This window comes from Lynx canadensis, chromosome C1 (assembly GCF_007474595.2).
Source record: "Lynx canadensis isolate LIC74 chromosome C1, mLynCan4.pri.v2, whole genome shotgun sequence".
Lineage (NCBI taxonomy): Eukaryota > Metazoa > Chordata > Mammalia > Carnivora > Felidae > Lynx > Lynx canadensis.
Genome location: NC_044310.1, coordinates 176,939,800 through 176,958,344, shown reverse-complemented (window position 1 = coordinate 176,958,344; position 18,545 = coordinate 176,939,800). Strand labels below are relative to the sequence as shown.

General features: G+C 39.7%; 2 protein-coding genes across 4 annotated transcripts in view; one reads left to right on the top strand and one right to left on the bottom strand.

The window, feature by feature from the left end:
- Window positions 1-4,862, top strand: part of NEMP2 (nuclear envelope integral membrane protein 2) — a 74,369-nt gene extending 69,507 nt beyond the window's left edge. The window contains exons 10-11 of one of the 2 annotated variants that reach the window (XR_004344028.1): window positions 2,570-2,702; window positions 3,988-4,862. The gene's annotated coding sequence lies outside the window, so the exon portion shown is untranslated. Of the gene's footprint in view, window positions 1-2,569; window positions 2,807-3,987 lie in introns of both variants that reach the window. The other variant, XR_004344027.1, reaches the window with a different exon arrangement.
- Window positions 1-18,545, bottom strand: part of MFSD6 (major facilitator superfamily domain containing 6) — a 78,569-nt gene that overhangs the window by 37,388 nt on the left and 22,636 nt on the right. For both annotated transcript variants that reach the window (XM_032594454.1, XM_030326000.1), the window contains exon 2: window positions 13,583-15,191. In XM_032594454.1, coding sequence (XP_032450345.1) covers window positions 13,583-15,129 — 1,547 coding nt within the window. In that variant the 5' untranslated portion in view covers window positions 15,130-15,191. The remainder of the gene's footprint in view (window positions 1-13,582; window positions 15,192-18,545) is intronic.

Genomic DNA, 18,545 nt, shown 5'->3' with positions numbered 1-18,545 from the left:
AGAATCTTTGGGAATCCCAGCCCTCTCTATCCTTCTCAGGCTCTCCTTGCTCTGTTAGGACATAGGTCTTAGTCACCTCAGGCTATCATAACAAAATACTACAGAATGGGTGGCTTAAACAAGAGAAATCTATTTTCTAACAGTCCTGGAACATGGAAATCTGAGAACAGGGTGCCAGCACTGTTGGATTCTGCTGAAAACCCTCTTCCTGACTTGCAGATGGCCACCTTCTCACTGTGTCCTGCCATGGTGGAGAGAAAGAGCCAGAGCAAGCTCTCTAGTGTCTCTTCTTATAAGGGTCCTAATCCCATCATGAAGGCCCCACCCTCATGATTCCATATAACCTTAGTCACCTCCCAAAGGCCCCATCTCCAAATACCATCACGCTCGGGGTTAGGGCTTCAACACATGGATTTCAGGGTGGACACAATTCAGTCCATAACAACAGGCTTCTCTGTTCTTAATACCCATGTTCTCTGACACAATTAGGAACCTACCCTGGGGCTCCATGAACCCTGGCTGCAGGTTCTCAGGTGCTCCACCCCAGGCCCCCAGGGAGTCAACATGTCTTTTCCACCAATGGAGGTTATCCGGCTCTCATCAAGCCACTGTAAAATGAATATAACAAAACTTAACTGTTTTGTCAAGTGGCTATAACAATAAAAATATTTATGAAAACTGTATAAATTGTAAAGCCTACAATATTATTTCCATTTATTTTTATTGGTGATCTAGAAATTAGAAATGGAAATAATGATTTTCTAATGTAGTCTAATTAGGAAACTGAGAATAAAATGGTTCCCTCTAAAAGATACAAGAATCTGTGGAATATATTCCAGTTATCAGTGGCATTCCTCAGTTAAGGCAATAAAAAATAATTTTACCTTCAGGCATGTGTATTAAAAAATAGTAATTGATTTGTTTGCTGGTCTTGGGTTTGCTTTCTTAGTTTAAATTGCACTTATCAAGTAAGCCCTAAGCACAAAAAATCACACCTAAGCCATTAGGCTATTTGGGGCATCATATTCCCTCCAGTACTATGTTTCTCCAGTCCCATGGAAATGCAGGGGCCACCATTCCTAAGGGTGAATAGTGGCTCACTCTAGGATGAAGGCCTTGAGTTATGAGTGAATAACACCAAGAGAACATTAGAGAAATAATCATCAAGACTTCAGGTTCTGACTTTAGGATATAATTTTCATCCCCATCTTAGAAGCACTGAGTTTGCCTCTTTTCAATAGTCCTGCTCTATGGTTGGCACTGCTTCCAGAAGTAACACTGATAGTAACACGTTCCTTATTTGGGGTAAATGGTTTCCCAAAATGGATCTACTAGCTGAAGGGAAGTAGAGAAGGAAGATGGTTACAGAAAACTGAAATCATGGGATGGAGCTAGTTGTCCTACTTACATGCCAGTCAGTGTTCCCCCAAACACCTCTCTCCAGCCTCCTCCTCTCTTCCAAGATCTAGACTTACAAATACAACAGTGGGCATCTCCACTGTCTCAGAGGCTTCACACAAGGTCCATACTCCAGTATCCTCTCCCCGCCTCCCTGGGTTCCCTTCCTTGGCGGGTGGCACCACCACCTATGTGGTATCTAGCTCACAAAATAACTTCTCCCTTGCTCCAGCTACAGTAAATCCTGCCCAAAAGAACTTTCAGTTTTATTTGCTTTATTCTTTTCCCATTCCCAATGTCTTAGGTGCCTAAGTTAACATTTCTGTAGCACCCAACACTTTTGTTTGTTATATGGTCTTCCACACTATGTGAACCCCCATGATAGAGGTGCTGTGTCTATCTTGTTCAACATTGTATCCTAGAACAGGATCTGGTCTTTAATAAAGCTTTCTTTTAAAAAAACATTGAGTGAACATAATATTTAATTGTGAATTAACTCTATATGATACACAGCCATCATGAGAAACATTAGTTTTTTCCACTTATATTCAGTGTGAGTTTTATATGACTCTCATCCTCACACTACTGAAAGGCAGCTAATCTGGAGAAATGTGAATTTCATCGGGGGTAAAAGGAATAATTTGAGAGAATGGGCATTTTAGAGGAATGGAGGTCTTACCAGGAAGATAAAGGAAGGTACTTGAAACAGGTGAAAAAATTGTACTGACACTGGTCATCCACAACAGAAAAGAAGAAGACTGAGAGGTAAGACTGGGTTGCATAAAGGGGCAATACTTGCCACTCTAAGTCTGTGCCCATGAATCTATAAAGTAGCTGAGATCATGAGCTTTGGGATCTGAATGGCTTGGGTTTGAATCTTACCTCTGCTGTTTACTAACTGTGTCACCACGGGCAACTTATTTAACTACTCTGAACCTTTCTTCTTTGAAATAGACATACCAATGCTTAACTCACAAGGCCACTAAAAGAGTTAAATGAGGGTGTGGCATAGAGTATTTAGCACATGCCTTCGTAAGCACTTTTCCATAATAAGCACTCAAATGGTAGAATACCAGCTATTATTATTTTTGTAGTATCATCCTATAATTATATTTTTGTTAAAGTTGGAGATTTTTAAATGTTTAATGTTTATTTTTTGTTTATCCTCTAGATTGCATGGCTATTCTGAATTGTGAAGTTGCTAAAAAAAAAAAAAAAAGAAAGAAAGAAAGAGAAGAAAAAGAAAACCGCACAAAAACTCAAAACCTTCATCTGGATTGGTGGAAGGCATTAAATCAACAAAGGTAGTGCATGGATTACCAGTTTATGACTTAAGAAGAAAACAACCTATAATTTCTCTGTAACTCAGAGACTGAAGTAAATTGGGGCCCTTCTAAAGTAGAACAAGGTAAATAATGATGATAAATTTACCACTCATATAGATATTTTTAAAAAACACAAAAGCAGAAATCTGTTCATATCACCACTTGCTCAAACTCGCCAATGGCTCCCACTTCTCTTAGATGTGTCACATGCTATCCTTTAATGTGGTCCTCAAGGCCCTGCAGGATCCCTGTCCACCTTGCTGACTTCCCATTAGTCCTCACTCTCACATTAGGCCATTCACACTTGTGGTTTCCTCGGTGCCCCAAATCATCACTGGGTGGCCTCTATTCAGGACTCTACTCAAATGTCACTTCTTCAGAGAAAGTCACTTCTCCTAGCCCACCCAAGCTAAGACAGTCTCCTCTACTCAGTCACTCTGTGAACCCTCCTCCTGTGTTATTTTTGCCATATATTACTCATTATCCTCAGAAATAAAATAATCTGTTTACTGCTTATTGTCTACCCCAACCGTATGTTAGTTCCTTCCATGAGGAGCCTGTGTTTATCTTACTACACACTTGATATAGCTCCAGGGTCTAGGAAAGTCTCTGTCATCTAGTATGTGCTTAATAAATACTTGTTGAAGGAGTCAATTAATAATAACAGTAACAATACGACCTACTGTTTATAGTTGAGCACTTAGCATTGCTATCCATTATGTCATTTAATCTTAATCACAATGCTATGAAGCTAAGTACAATTATTAACCCCATTTTATAAATGAGGAACCTAAAAGGCTTAACAAAGCTAAATTGCTGCTTAACCAAGGTCAGACATACAGTAAGTGTGAGATCTAAACCTAGGTCATGCACACACACACACTCCCTATAGGTAGACTGGCAAAAAGAAGAACAAAAGGAAACAGGATAGCTACCAGACTACCCCACAATTCTACCAGGGCTTGAAAAGGTGACTGAAGCCAAGGCTAGACCAATTTGCTCCCTTCTCTTTCTCATTCTTCTAAATGGAATGAAATGTCTGGCCAACATTCCACAGTCACAGCCAAGGACTATGGCCAACACTACATCCATGAGGATTCCTCACGGTACCCAGTGGTCAACTTCAAAACACCATGGCATGGTTCAAAGATACAGTACCTAGACAAATGTAATAACATTTACTCTTTTTGAAAATGTCTGAGCTTCAATCTGTGGATTATCTTTTTCAGGAAAAATTAACAAATTACTGTTTGTCTGCTTATAGATTACTATTCAGAGATGCTATTTTCAGCAGAGAAAAGGTGAAGAAAAGACGCTTACTACTTCAGCAATAAGAACGGAGCAGTATTCTTCCTTCCAGTTGGAAAGGCTTTGGAGAGGTATGCTTCGTAGTAAACTTCTAAGAAAATTTCTTTTCTTATCCACTCTTGAAAGTATCCTACACAATTATATAATTGCAGTCTGGTAAATATTTCCATGGAGAAGTAGAAATATAATTAGTCAGATTACTTAGATTTTTGACTGCACACAAAAAAAGGCAGTAAATAGGCATTGTATGACTCAAAATAATTAAACCACTGGTACAAACACTCATACTTGGGCTTACTGCCTGTAATAAACTTTATGGTCTTTGGGATTTCACTTGTCTTTTTGGTACCTTAATATCTTTTTGTATATAAAGAAATGTACTTGCTACCCAAAACATGGTTGTTGGGCAGTTTGATATTAATTCCCAATAAGATAGTATAAATTTGCATCTGATCTCATTTGAAAGACCTGAGGCCATGATACTTATATAAAATACACTTTTAGTCATTTATATATATGCTACTTAGGAGTAAACACATGGGCAATGTACATATCAGGGGCACAAATTCTCAATGTTTGACATATTGGTATATAATACATGTCTATAAAATATATACAGTTACACTAACACACAATTCTATATAAGTATAATTATAATGATTCACTATAAGTAGACAAGCTTTCAGCTATTTTCCAACAGAGAATCCAGAAAAAACCTGCAAGGTATATCTAGCACCAAGAATGGAAAATTATGAGTATTTTTCCATATTTTCTTTAAAAATTAAATATTATGGATAAAGTGGAGGTGCTTCTTGTCCTCTTTGTTCCCCATCCCAGTCACCTCCTTTCTACATCCTGTCCAGGGCTAATAGGAATTTGAAATATATTTTTCCTCTCCAAATTTAAATGTCTTTTGATATAGATATACCCATAAAAATATGTGTAGCTTTTATTTTTTTTAATTTTTTTAATGTTTATTCATTTTTGAAAGAGAGAGAGAGAGACAGCATGCCAGTGGAGGAGGGGCAGAGAGACACGCACGCGCGCGCGCGCGCACACACACACACACACACACACACACACACAGAATCTGAAGCAGGCTGCAGGCTCTGAGCTGTTAGCATAGAGCCCGAATCTGGGTTGAACTCATGAATGGTGAGATCCTGACCTGAGCTTCATGAAGTCAGATGCTTAACCGACTGAGCCACCAAGGTGGCCTTAAAATATGTGTAGCTTTTAAAATGCATTGTGAAGGGGTGCCTGGGTGGCTCAGTCTGTTAAGCGTCCGACTTCGGCTCAGGTCATGATCTCACGATCTGTGAGTTCGAGCCCCACGTCGGGCTCTGTGCTGACAGCTCAGAGCCTGGAGCCTGCTTTGGATTCTGTGTCTCCCTCTCTCTCTGCCCCTCCCCCACTCATGCTCTGTCTCAGAAATAGACATTAAAAAAAAAATTAAAAAATAAATAAATAAAATAAAATGTATTGTGAAGATATGCATAAATGTACCAAACTATGTATCATTCTGAAACTTGCTTTTTCCCCATCCAATATATTTCTTAAAGATTTTATTTAATGTTTATTTATTTTTTAGAGAGACAGAGAGAAAAAGAGAGAGCCGGGGAGGGGCTGAGAGAGAGGAAGACACAGAATCTGAAGCAGGCTCCAGGCTCTGAGCTGTCAGCATAGAGCCCTATGTGGGGGTTCACAAACTGTGAAATCTTGAACTGAGCCGAAGATGGACGCTTAACCAACTGAGCCACCCAGGCACAACCCCCCCATTCAACATATTTTTGAGAGCTTTCCATGTTGGCATATTGATCTAGTCCATTCCTTTTGCCTTTTGCATAGGCTTCTATCTTACGACTATACCATATTGAACATATTTATTCTCCAGTTGATAGATATTTAGACTCTCTTTTCCACTGTTAGAAAGCTGCATAAGCAAGTAAGTGTCCATGTACATGTCTTTCTGCATGTGTTTAAGTTTTTCCAGATAAGGCTATACCTTAAAATACAATTTTCATTCCACAGAAAATGTCACACTTGAGCACCCCAGGGGCTGCAGAACTGGTCCCACAGTGTGGTCTAGGTAATGAATTTGCAGGAGCGGTGTTTACTCTTGCTGGTGCACACCCTGACAGACATCACCTCAGCCTGTGAGATTGCAGGGCACAACCACAAGTTACAGCTCATACAGAGTGAGCTCTGTTCTCTTTAACTCAGTGAGCACCTGGGTCAACCCAGCCACCAGAGGTAGAAGAGAAAATAGGGGCGCCTGGGTGGCTCAGTCGGTTGAGCGCCGACTTCGGCTCAGGTCACGATCTCGCGGTCCGTGAGTTCGAGCCCCGCGTCAGGCCCCTGTGCTGACAGCTCAGAGCCCGGAGCTTGTTTCGGATTCTGTGTCTCCCTCTCGCTGACCCTCCCCCGTTCATGCTCTGTCTCTCTCTGTCTCAAAAATAAATAAATAAAAAAAATAAATAAATAAATAAATAAAATAAAAATAAAAAAAAAAAAAGAAGAGAAAATAAACCAAATATGACACCAATAAATAAAAGTCCTGGATTCACTTACACTACCTTGCCATAATGGCCTTTGTTCTGAACTATGAATGGCTCAATTATCAGTAATGCTGTTATTAACAAGTCAGCCTGGTAGCTATAACATGGTAATGTATTTCTTTGCAGAGTTGCTCTTTTCAAGGGACTATAAAAAGCAAATTACTCCCTTTCAACTCTTGATCGTAAGTTCTACTTTTGAGATTCTATAGCTCACAGCTTTTTAATAATGAGAATCTATACTTGCTTGTAATAGCTCTAAAAGGCTTTTCCTATAAAAATGGATATCAATGTCTTTGAAGGTAAAGTGGGAGAGAAATAGAAAAAATAGAAATCTATCACATATAAATAATGACAGTTACAATTATAATCACTCTGTATGTCAGCTATTACAGAAATGGTAGCTTATACTTACCAAACCCTAAAAAATGGCACCAGAGAGTATATAAACAATCTATAGTCATAAAATGGGGAGGGGGGGGCAGAGAAAAACTCAGTTTGATCAAAATGTTTTTGAAAAGAGTGTTAGTTTTGAAAATTTTGAAAACCACAAACATTTGGACTTTGCAGGCTTAATGACCTGTACACTTGTGATACTGTGCTAAGCCCCTGCGTTTTTGTCATAGTCAATGGCTCTTGTATAAGCAACATGATATAGCCGAGGATTGACCAAGTAATAATTTTAAAAAATCAACTGAACTCCTAATATATGCCAGCCACTGTGCTAAGCACTTGCCCTACTTTATCTCATTAGTCTTCATTAAAAGAAATAAAAACAACAATTAAGATGTAGGTACTAAAAGTATCCCTATTTACAGATGACAAAACAGAGATGCAAAAACTTACATAACTTGTCCACATCCACACAGTTCCAAAAGGCGAAGCCGGGCTCTGAAACCAGGCAATGGGACTCTAAGCCTGTGTCTGGAACCACTATGTGGCAGTGCCTTTCATGAATAAGGACAAGAAACCATCCCCTCCCCTCGAGAGAACAGCACTTCCTTTCTCTACTTTTCTTTCTTTCTGTTTCTGCTCCTTACATTCCTTCTCCCTTTATTTTTCTCTCTTCCTTGTTTATGTTTTAAGTCCACTTATAAACACTCATAGAGGGTGCCTGGCTCAAGAGATGGGATTGGAGAAGAGCTCAGAAGGTCATTTCCTCCTAAAGCAAGATGGAAAAAGGTTACAGTGAATACCATACCGCACACTCCCCCAACACAAAATATTCTTAAGCATGAGAATACACACTTTAAGCTATAGAGCATAGACCAACATTTCAATAAGAATAAATCTTGGAGACCACCGTAATTGACTTTCCTCAGCCCATTTCTCTTCTTTGACCACAAAATTTCCTTGCTGATCTTATCTGTGTTCACAGTTTCAACTGTCCCAAATCGATATCCCCAATCCGAGACTTGGAGATACAGCTTAAGCTTCAGGCTTGGAATAATCAACTCTCTGTTCAACATTCCCAAATAGATGTTCCAATTTCAAGCCCAATTATGATTCAGATTGCATTGCCCCGAATGTGCATCTCCTTCCTGAATTTCCTGTTGGATTTAGAGGAACCACTAAACTGGACACTGGATACCCAAACTAGAAACATGGGGAACTCTACTTTATTTCCCACATACAAACCATTCTGTTAATTTTACCTCCCAAGTCCATCCCTTCCCTCAATTTCTGTTGGTGCTGCTGTAGTTCAGGTCTGTATCATTTCTCCCTGTTTCAGCTCTCCCTTGGACTATTTTAAGAACCCTCTCAGTGGGTTCCCTGCTTCAAAGTTACCTACTGTTTTGCAAGTAAATAAACATCTATGACGCTCCCCTGCTCTGAACCTTGCAGTGATTCCCTACTGCCTCCAGGATAAAGTTTGCATTCCTAATCCCAGCACCCACCTGGCCTCGAATCTCCCAGTCCTTTCAGTGGTAGGCCCTACATCCCATGAACCTGCAGTTCTCTAAGCCTAAATAGCCGTTCCGCTAAACTGAACAAATATGCAGGATTTTGATCTTTAAATAAGAGAAATACTTGCTCCTGTAGAGAATGTACTACTTAACTACAAATTTACTGTGAAAATTAAGTCTCCTTTAAAAAATGAGAAAACAGGGGCACCTGGGTGGCTGCGTTTGCGCCCCATGTCAGACACTGCACTGACATTCGGGAACCTGCTTCGAATTCTCAGTCTCCCTCTCTCTGCCCCTCCCTCGTGGCGTTGGTCAGTCGGTCTCTCTCTCTCTCTCTCTCTCAAAAACATATGAACATTAAAAAAAATGAGAAGAGAAAAAAGTTGCTTAAGGTCCACACTCTTTTTTGCATTTTCACCAAGAACTGCAAGGAAGTGTTGAGAAGCCCAGTCTGGTGAGGGAACTCAGGCAGCCTCTGGCAGGCCCATGGTGGAAGGCTGACAGGAATGGGCATGTTAGCAGGGGTCAGGGCCACCCATGGTGGTGGGCCACAGGGAGGTACAGCAGCTCTGAGAGATGCTGCCTGACAGGGCACAGGGGTCTTCAGAGCTGAGGAGAAAGACTGAGAGTCTGGGGGGCAGGGTAGAGACTGAAGAGAGCTGTGCGGAGAGCCACAGTGGCTGAGCACTGATCTGCCTCTGAGGAAAGTCCCCAAAGCTGGGAAAGATCCACCTGAAAGGACTGAAGAAAACAGTTGCCAAAACTCACAGAAGACACTGTAGGAGCTAAAAAGAAGGAAATGCCCTGGATTTTTTCCCTTCCTCCCTCCCTCCCTCTAGTCCTCCACTTGTGCCTCTCACCAGCTTGGTGGCTAGCAATCTTGGTCACAGGATGAAATCAACCGAAACCAACCAGGGAACTTGAAGAAGTGTGAATGCCTGGGTTCACCCTAGGGAGCCGTAAGTAACAGGTCTGAGTGCAGCCTGAGCACCAGGAGTCCTGAAAGCATTCCTCCTATGTCTGCTGGTTGAGAACTACTGGATGGGCTGAACCCACGCAGAAGCCAGGAGACCAGGTCCTGGGAGAAGCAGCCTGCAGAAATCAGCACCCTGCCACGGAGGGTGAGAATAGGATCTGACAGCCAGCAGATCTAGACTTAGCTAATATAATGGTAGAACAAGGGAGAGGAGAAGCAGCGAAACTTAAGTAAATAAACACGATCTTCTCTAAATCCTTCAATGGCAGGCTCGAATTCCACCTCCTCTGTGAAGCCTTCCCTGAGCACCCCAACAGTAGTGTTTCCTCCTTCTTATAATGCTGATTGCTGTTCCTCCAATGACAAAACTTCACGTCCTATGTCTCACGTGTCCTCAGCTGGTAGCCCAGCGTCTTGTTCTCTGTTCTTGGTCTTCTTGCACCAGGAAAACCTGTGCTTTCTTCCTCTTGCTGTTTGCTTCTTTCCCAAGTGACTGGCTAGCTCGTTGGGATACTTAGCTACTATTAAGTAGTAATTAATGGCTAAGCATGGTTAATCTATAACCCCTTCCAAATGACATTTGAATGGCAAAACTGACCTTGAGTGCAAGAATTTTAGGGCAAAGTCAGAGTTGATTGAGTAGATTTTTGTATCCCTTAAAATTTAAACAAATTTAAATCAAATAACATAGGTGATGGCCTAATACTGGATAGCAATGATTTACAAATTTACAAATGATTAATTGCAATGTATTTTGATCTCAGCTCTACTCACAGCTGTTAAAACATTCAGCAGCATAAACGTATCCTTAAGATACATTTATATTTCTAGTTAAAGAAGTCTAGTTATCACCTTTACATAAATTAGCCTAGAAATATACTTGCTGTAAATTCCAAAGTCATGTGATTTCACATCAAAAGAAATTTACCTCTTTTAGTGGAAATAGTCAGCATTATCCTATTTGCCTGAGAAGCTACTTTCCAGAGAAGAACAAAATCCAAGATCAAAACCAGAAATCACTTCTGTGTGTGTGTGTGTGTGTGTGTGTGTGTGTGTGTGGTTAGACTGTTAGTTTATCCCCTGAAAAACTGGACCCAAACTGTGTAACTGTTAAAATGCTAAGTACTTCAAAAGTGGACATTGTATTTTATTATTTTTTACAATATTTTTCTTCTAATGTTTATTTATTTTTGAAAGAGAGAGAGACAGACAGAGTGAGAGTGGAGAAGGGACAGAAAGAGAGGGAGACACAGAATCTGAAGCAGGCTCCAGGCTCTGAGCTGTCAGTACAGAACCTGAAGCAGGGCTTGAACTCACAAACTGTGAGATCATGACCTGAGCTGAAGTTGGGCACTTAACAGACTGAGCTACTCAGGTGCCCCTGGACATGCTATTTTAAAAAACTGTTTTCTGGTATGATATTTTTCTTCATTATGAATCTATATTAAAAAGTTGTAGAAAATCCACTTTGAGCTACATTAGGGTATTTACCATCTCTATGGTGGTTCAGACTCCTAAAAACAAACAATAAGACAGTCAGAGTATTGAAAAAAAAAACATATGTGCATACATAAGAGCCACAGGCAGATCCCTCCTTATGATCCTATAAGGAATACATAAAAGACTATCAATTCATAGAAACATAATCTCTTTGTCAACTATTGACTGTATGACAGAATTCCAGTGAAATGTTTACAACTGTCATCATCACACTTTCAAGCCCCCAAATCTCAATCACCACCACCTGACTGGGCTCCCCAAATTCTCATCAAAAGAAACATATCTGTTCTACTTGAACAGTGAGCATAATCTCGCTACAGCTATTAGGATCTTACAAAAGTAGTGAAGATAATACATTTAATGGACAGAATCAAAACCCAAAAGAGGTAAATGACCACAAATTAATGAATGGAATCCCAGTAGACTCTTGGGGGCAGCAAAGTGACCACAAGAGCCTTTTTCTTCCATCACATCATTAAATAAGAAAAGGAATATGTTTTCTGTACATAAAAGCCAGAAAATTAAGGTTAACTGAGCTGTAGGTTTTTTTTTTTTTTAATTTTTTTTCAACGTTTATTTATTTTTGGGACAGAGAGAGACAGAGCATGAACGGGGGAGGGGCAGAAAGAGAGGGAGACACAGAATCGGAAACAGGCTCCAGGCTCTGAGCCATCAGCCCAGAGCCCGACGCGGGGCTCGAACTCATGGACCGTGAGATCATAACCTGGCTGAAGTCGGACACCTAACCGACTGCGCCACCCAGGCGCCCCAGAGCTGTAGGTTTTTAAGTAATAAGTAACTAGTAATGCTCAGGAAAAAAGGAAACACAACTAAAAATGCTCAGGAAATACAAGGGTAAGTTTCATGTAATTACCAAAATTAGTAGTAAATCTTCCAGGATTTTATCATGAAAATATACACCTTAGACAAAAGGCAGAGACAGAGAAGAAACTTCTTTTCTTAGCATGTGAGAAGAGTCTAACAATTTTTTTGAAAACAGAATGCACACTCATACTCTGTACTGAGTCAATATTCAATTATTCAAATTAATATTCAATATTCAAATTAATTGATTAAACCATGACATCTAGGAACACCACTCACTCATAAGGCCTGAGTACCTCTCTGGGAATAAATGCCTGTTATTTTTTTTTTAATATTTCACCCACCCCCCCACCACTCCAGGGGGCCTGGGTGGCCTCGCCTCCTGCCCACACGTGCCCAGTCCAAATGACTGTGATTTTAAAGATGCTACTAGTTGAGGAGAGAAGTCACTCATACACTCCTGCTGAAGACAAGTATCCCATGCATCATGGTGAATCCACACAGCTCAGAGAATGTAAACACTACCTGGACAAAGTTAAAGGACCTTCCAAGTCCTTAATATTCTAATACTGTTTTCAAATTGGACCCACTGAATATGCCTTGGGGACCCTGTGGGTCTCAGAACCATCTATACAATGCTTGGCTTTGTTCAGTGACAACAAAGGGGTCAAAGATTTGAGAAACAAAAGCAGTAGGACACAGCCTCCCAAAGCAAAAGCAACCAAATAAGAAAAAAATATTCACAATTGTTTGGGGGAAAAGAATGATTCTAGGTTGAAACTTTAAACTAAATCAAATTACTTAAGTTATTAACTAATTAAAATCTTCAGTTAATAGAAGATAAAGGAAAGGAAAAAAGGTCACTGTTTCTCAAATCTTGTCAGTGCCTATTTCTCCTTTTTAATTTCTCACAGAAATAGATTTAATGATTACCACACCGACACACACAAACACACGTGGTTGCTCTCTTTCAGTCATAGCAACTTCAAATTTTAGGGTCAGACATGCCATACTTTTCTACTTAAGAAGGCTTAAGTGTAGCTAGCTGTACATTTTAGACCAACAACAGAGAAGAAAGACTTACAAAGAGCAAGGTACTGTTCGATCAACTTCAGACAAACATTAATGGTGAGGAAAATTACACAAGAAACAGCAGGCATTTATAGATTTTTTTTTGACTAAAAAGATCATACAGGAAATTTAGGTGAAAGAAAGATTTTTAAATGTCCCATGTCTTCAGGGCAGACAAAAATGCAGAGACTGATGTAATAATCAGGGAAAAAAATCATGTAAGAATCTTCTCTATGTAGTATCATGGATTAGGGATTATGATGGGTCATATCACAGCCTAATTAAATAATTTGGACATCTTCATAAAACACCATATATAACAAGGGCTGAGAATAACTGAAGGCTGAAAAAACCTAAACCACTTTATCCACTTAAACCCTCCTTCACAAATGCCTGGGACAAGTGGACCCTTCGAGGTCCACAGCATAATCTAGTTCACTACATTGGTGCTCCTATACCTGAAAACATTTATTCCAAGAGCCTCCTGGCATACAAAGAGGAAGCAGCATTTTTTGTTTGTTTTAGATAATCCAAGTAGGTTCATTACTTCCTTCCTTTTGTTTGTATTTTGAGGAGGAAGAGCAACAGGAAGTCTCATTCCCGTTCCAGCCTTACCCCAACACAAATTACAGTTTCTTTCTATGTGCTAAAAAGAGCTGTGAACTAAAAAGATGAGGTTCAGTTGCTGAGGGGCAGCAATAATAAGTATGTTCTTACCTGATATGGCCAATCAATTCAATAAGCTTGTGACTAAAAAAATAAGCTGTCAGCTCAGACACATGACTCAGGACTGAACAGACCCCAAAGAGAGTTGTAGTTCCATTCAAGTCTTCCAAATGCCAGTAGAGAAAGGTGAACACAAAGCCATATCCAAAACCCATAAACCATGCCACGAACAACACCGAGCCATACTGCACACTGCAAAGCAGTCTGATTAAGTCCCAAAAGTTGAAGGCTTGTGAGTGGCTCGTGGTGGTTGGTGTCTCCTCAGAGGACTCTGTAGAGCTGTTTCTCTCCACTTGAGGGATCTCCACCTCTTTTCCTTTATTTTCATTGTTTTTGAAATGGTTGTAGCGGAACCGGAACTGAGTGGCAACAATCAAAGCCATGGTCATGAGAACCCCAAAGACAATAAAGACGATCTGGTAGTTCCGATATTCAGGGGGTTTACACCCCTTTCCATCAATGATCACTTCTATGTGTGTGTAGTCAATCCCAATGCCCACAGACAGCATCGCCAGGCCCCAGCCCAGGGAGCCCCACATACGCTGCAATCCATAGCGATCTCTGTGTTTTCCCAGATACTGAAGTGTTACAGTGTCCACAATGGTGACAGAAGAGGCACTGAAAAATTCTCCTATTATGACAACCACCAAGATCACCAAGAATATAGCCTCAACTTCTTGTTGATCGTAAACAAGAGTGACTTGATCAGAAGGTAAAGATTTGGTGGTAGTGACAATAGCGGTGGTCGTCTCTCTGGTTACATTTCCCAGGAAGGCAGGGGTTGCCGTGCTCGGATTCAAGGTCAAGTCCATAATATGGTCAGTAATTTCATCTGTCTGAGGTTGTGGGGTGGGTGCACTGGTCTTGTTTGGAGCTGTCGAAAAGATGACAGTTTCGGTGACATTGGGCTCTGTTTCTAATATCACTGGCCAAGTGGAAGGGAGCAGGCTCCTTTTCTCACGCATTCTTGGTGATGTGGTAATGGAAGAATTGGTTGGTGGGATAGTTAACAGATGACTTGAGTTGGTGGGACGAGACGTTGGGGGAATCTTTGGTACACATCTCAAGGTAGCAGGTTTGACAAATCCAATGCCCAAGTTGAATAAAACCCAACACAAAAGAGAAAAGAGGAGGACAATTTTGCCTTTTCTAAAGCGATCTGCAACTACACCCCAAAATGGGGCACTGCAGAATTCAATGAAGTATCGGATACCTACTAGCAATCCACTCTGGCTTGGTGACATTCCCAGCTGTTTATAATACACAGGCAGAAGTGGGTAAAGAGAGCCATATGCAGAGTAAAAGAAAAAATAGAAGACCTTGGATATCAGAAGATCATTGTTTATTTTAACACAATGTTTCTCTATCCAGTCTACTTCCTCCTCAGGAAGAGCAGATGTTTCTGTGGAGGTGGGTGTTTCATTTGAAGGTGGTTCGGGTTCCCTGGAAATACCATTAAAAGGATCAGCAAGCACGTATTTTCTCTTCTGTTCCTCTTCATCATCGGTTAAGATGGCAACTTTATCATCTGCCGCCATGGCTTCTCACCACCATCAGAAAATTTTAAAGTTTTGTGACTTTCAAAATTTTTATTGTTGATCTGTAAAGTAAAATTTAAAAGATGGCTTAGTATGAAAATAACATTTAAGCACTGAGCTTCATCTTGCAAGAAACTGAGGAGTTTCAAACTACTAAATATAATAATTATGAGAGAGAATTCTCCCATTTGTCACTTGCAGTCATACAATGCTAAAAAAGAAAAATAGCTTTCAAAACATCAAATACTCTTTGTGGCCACTGATTGACAAATTACACGTTCTAATGGCAAGTTTATGGCTCCGGTTCAATCTCAAATCTTTTTCATCGATGTCTAGTGAAAATGTACAAATGACTGGGATTATGTCTAAACCAAATATAGAGAATTGAAAATAAATAGTCCTTATAGTTTATTGGTTTTACTTTTCAAACAAATCCAATGCACTATGAGGTACAGAATTTTTAGGAAATAAAGGTAGCTACAACCATTAAGTTTCTATAGAAAAGTAGAAATAAGCTTTTAACCACAACCACAAATGTAATGAGAATGAGGGAGCAAAATGCACATTTGCAATTGGAGTTGGTCACTACAGCCATGACAGATACCCTGGTAAGGAGACAGTCCTCACACTGTTTATACTGCATATGTTTCTCCAGCTGTGCTTTTATGGATTATAGTTTTAAAAAATGTCAGGAAAAAAAATGGCAGATACCATTTATTGAGTGAGCACTTACTCTATGCCAGGCAACACATAAAGATCTTTAAATGTATTAATTCATACTGATCACAAAATCCCTACTATCTTCTCCATGTTGCAGATGAGAAAAATGAGGCATGGTGAGCTTAAACAACTTGTGTAAGTGGTAGAGTGAGGATTTGAACCCTAATATTATGGCTTTAAGCTGTGTGCTCTAAAAACCACAATAAACTGCCAAATGTTACATTCTGGGCAATAAAATGTTGCCTTTTTATTAAACCTTTTTATAAGACAGGGTGTTTCATACAAAAGATAAGTAATATATCAATAGTATAAATTTATAGGAACTGTGCCACATTCCACCAGAATTTCCCTTTCTTCCTTTATACAGAGAATTAAAGAGCCAAAAGGTCCTGCTTGCATCAAGATCTGTCAGGCTGCAATGAATATATTCTGAGGTAGGAGGCATATACATTAAATACGTATTACTTCCTTTCACCTTCTAAGCCAGAGAGAAATAACTTCATTTTGCTACCCCTTGGAATAGATCTTGCTTTCCCTTTTCCCAAAACGAAGACTAACTTTCTGAAAATCTTCCAGAATCATGCCTGTAAACATTTTAAAAATAGCTCCTAGGCAGACAATAGAAACACAACTTAATGAGACCTGTGTAGTAAGTCAACTTATCTTTTACCCCCAAAAGCCAGGTGTCAAAATAGCTGTTAAGTTTTGAAAATGTTTGTGTGTTTCTTATTTTTAGATTTAAGAAAATTTTTTATTTGAGGTAAAATTCACATAACATAAAATTAACCATTTTATGTAAATGATTCAGTGGAATTTAGTGCATTCACAATGTGGTGTCACCCCCACTAGTTCCTAACTCAAGTTTTTCCTGGGGTGAAAGGGACCTTTTTTTCCCCACAAAACTTGAAGGAAAAGCAAAATCCAATCTTTTGCTGTCCAGCTGAAAGACTTTCCTCAATGTTCTATATTTATTTTTTTTTTCATCATTAGTGCTTTCACCCATCCCAGTCAGTTCCAATTCCATCTCATCACCTGAAAATAACAATAATTCTCCTTTGGACTTATTTTCTAAATTATTTTCATTTCTGAGCTCAAACTTTAAAGAAATATTTGTTCTTTTTCAAGTGTATAAAATTTCATGGCACTTCGGGGTGAAGATGGCAGGTTGTGTACATCTGGCCTCCAACCCTAAACCCCACTAAAATGACCACACACACACACACACACACACACACACACACATATTTTTAAAGTCAAAATCCAATAGTCCAAGCTAGGAGAATTAAAGCGCCTGTAAATGGAAAAATAAAGTAAGATTCTGGAAGCCAGAATATAGTTAGACAAATGGTAAATAACTTAGTAGACCTAAGAAAACAGAAACCTTGGCTGACAGTGGAATAATTTATTACTCAGAATCCTTCAAAAGCTCACAGGTTGGCCATATCAGGTTGAAGTGCAAGGAAGTGTGTGTGTGTGTGTGTGTGTGTGTGTGTGTGTGTGTATAGAGGCAGGGAGTGGAGGCTGCTGTCAATGGAGTTGACTGAAAATCTGAACACCAACTCAGGACACCCAATCCCCTTCTCCACTCCACGTGGCTCACCAAACAAGTAGAGGTTTTTTCCTCTGGAGAGGATAAAACAAGTTCTGTTGTCATACAGAAATAGCTGGAGTTGAGAGTAGAGGTACCATACTGAAAACAGGGCAGGAAGTGAACATATACATGCTGATTCCAAGCCTTAGACCTGTCCCAAATCTCCATCCCATTTCTCTCACAAGGTTCCCAGAAGCTGGCAAGGCTTTCATCCTGCAGGCAGGAAACTGGAAGGTTCTTCTCTGGAGATGCTGATACTGAAGCCTCCCTAACTAAACATCCCACCAAATCCCTCTACATGGAAGCCCAGCGTCATCAAGCCCTGTCACTAGATATGATCAGTCACCAGAATTATAAGACATTTGAGGAAAGTATCTTACATGAAAGATAGAACCATGGGGATGCCTGGTGGCTTAGTTGGTTGGGCATCTGACTTTGGCTTAGGTTATGACCTCACAGTTTGTGAATTCAAGCCCCACATTGGGTTCTCTGGTGTCAATGGAGAGCCTGCTTGGGATTCTCTGTCCCCCTTTTTCTGCCCGTCTCCCACTCATGCTCTTTCTTAAAATAAACTTAAATAAAAAAAAAAAGAACCAAAACAAACAGCAAAAAACAAAAAAACAAACAAAAAAAACACATGGAGAAAATAGGAGCTATGTGGGGAGGAAAATACTTCTAAATGTGTTATCTTCAGCAATAGGAAAAGAAATGCAACTATGAAACAAAATAATACAATATTTTTAAAGAAGGAAGAGGAGGGGAATGAAAGGAATGCCTGAATGAAAAAGTTATGGAAATGTTTTTGTGGAAAAAAGAGCATAAATGTCAAGTAGGATGATATAAAAGAAAATTTGAGGCAACTTCTTAGAGAAAAGAAAAGACAACAACAAAAACAGATCTTCCACTTCACTTCATATACAAAATCAATTCCATATGGACTGTATATCTAAAAATAAAAGACAGGGGCGCCTGCCTGGCTCAGTTAGTAGAGCATGTGACTCTTGATCTCAGAGTTGTGAGTTTGAGCCTCATGTTCGAGTACAGTTTTACTTTAAAAATTTTTAAATACAACATAAATAAAAGTAAAGTAAAGTAACATAATTTT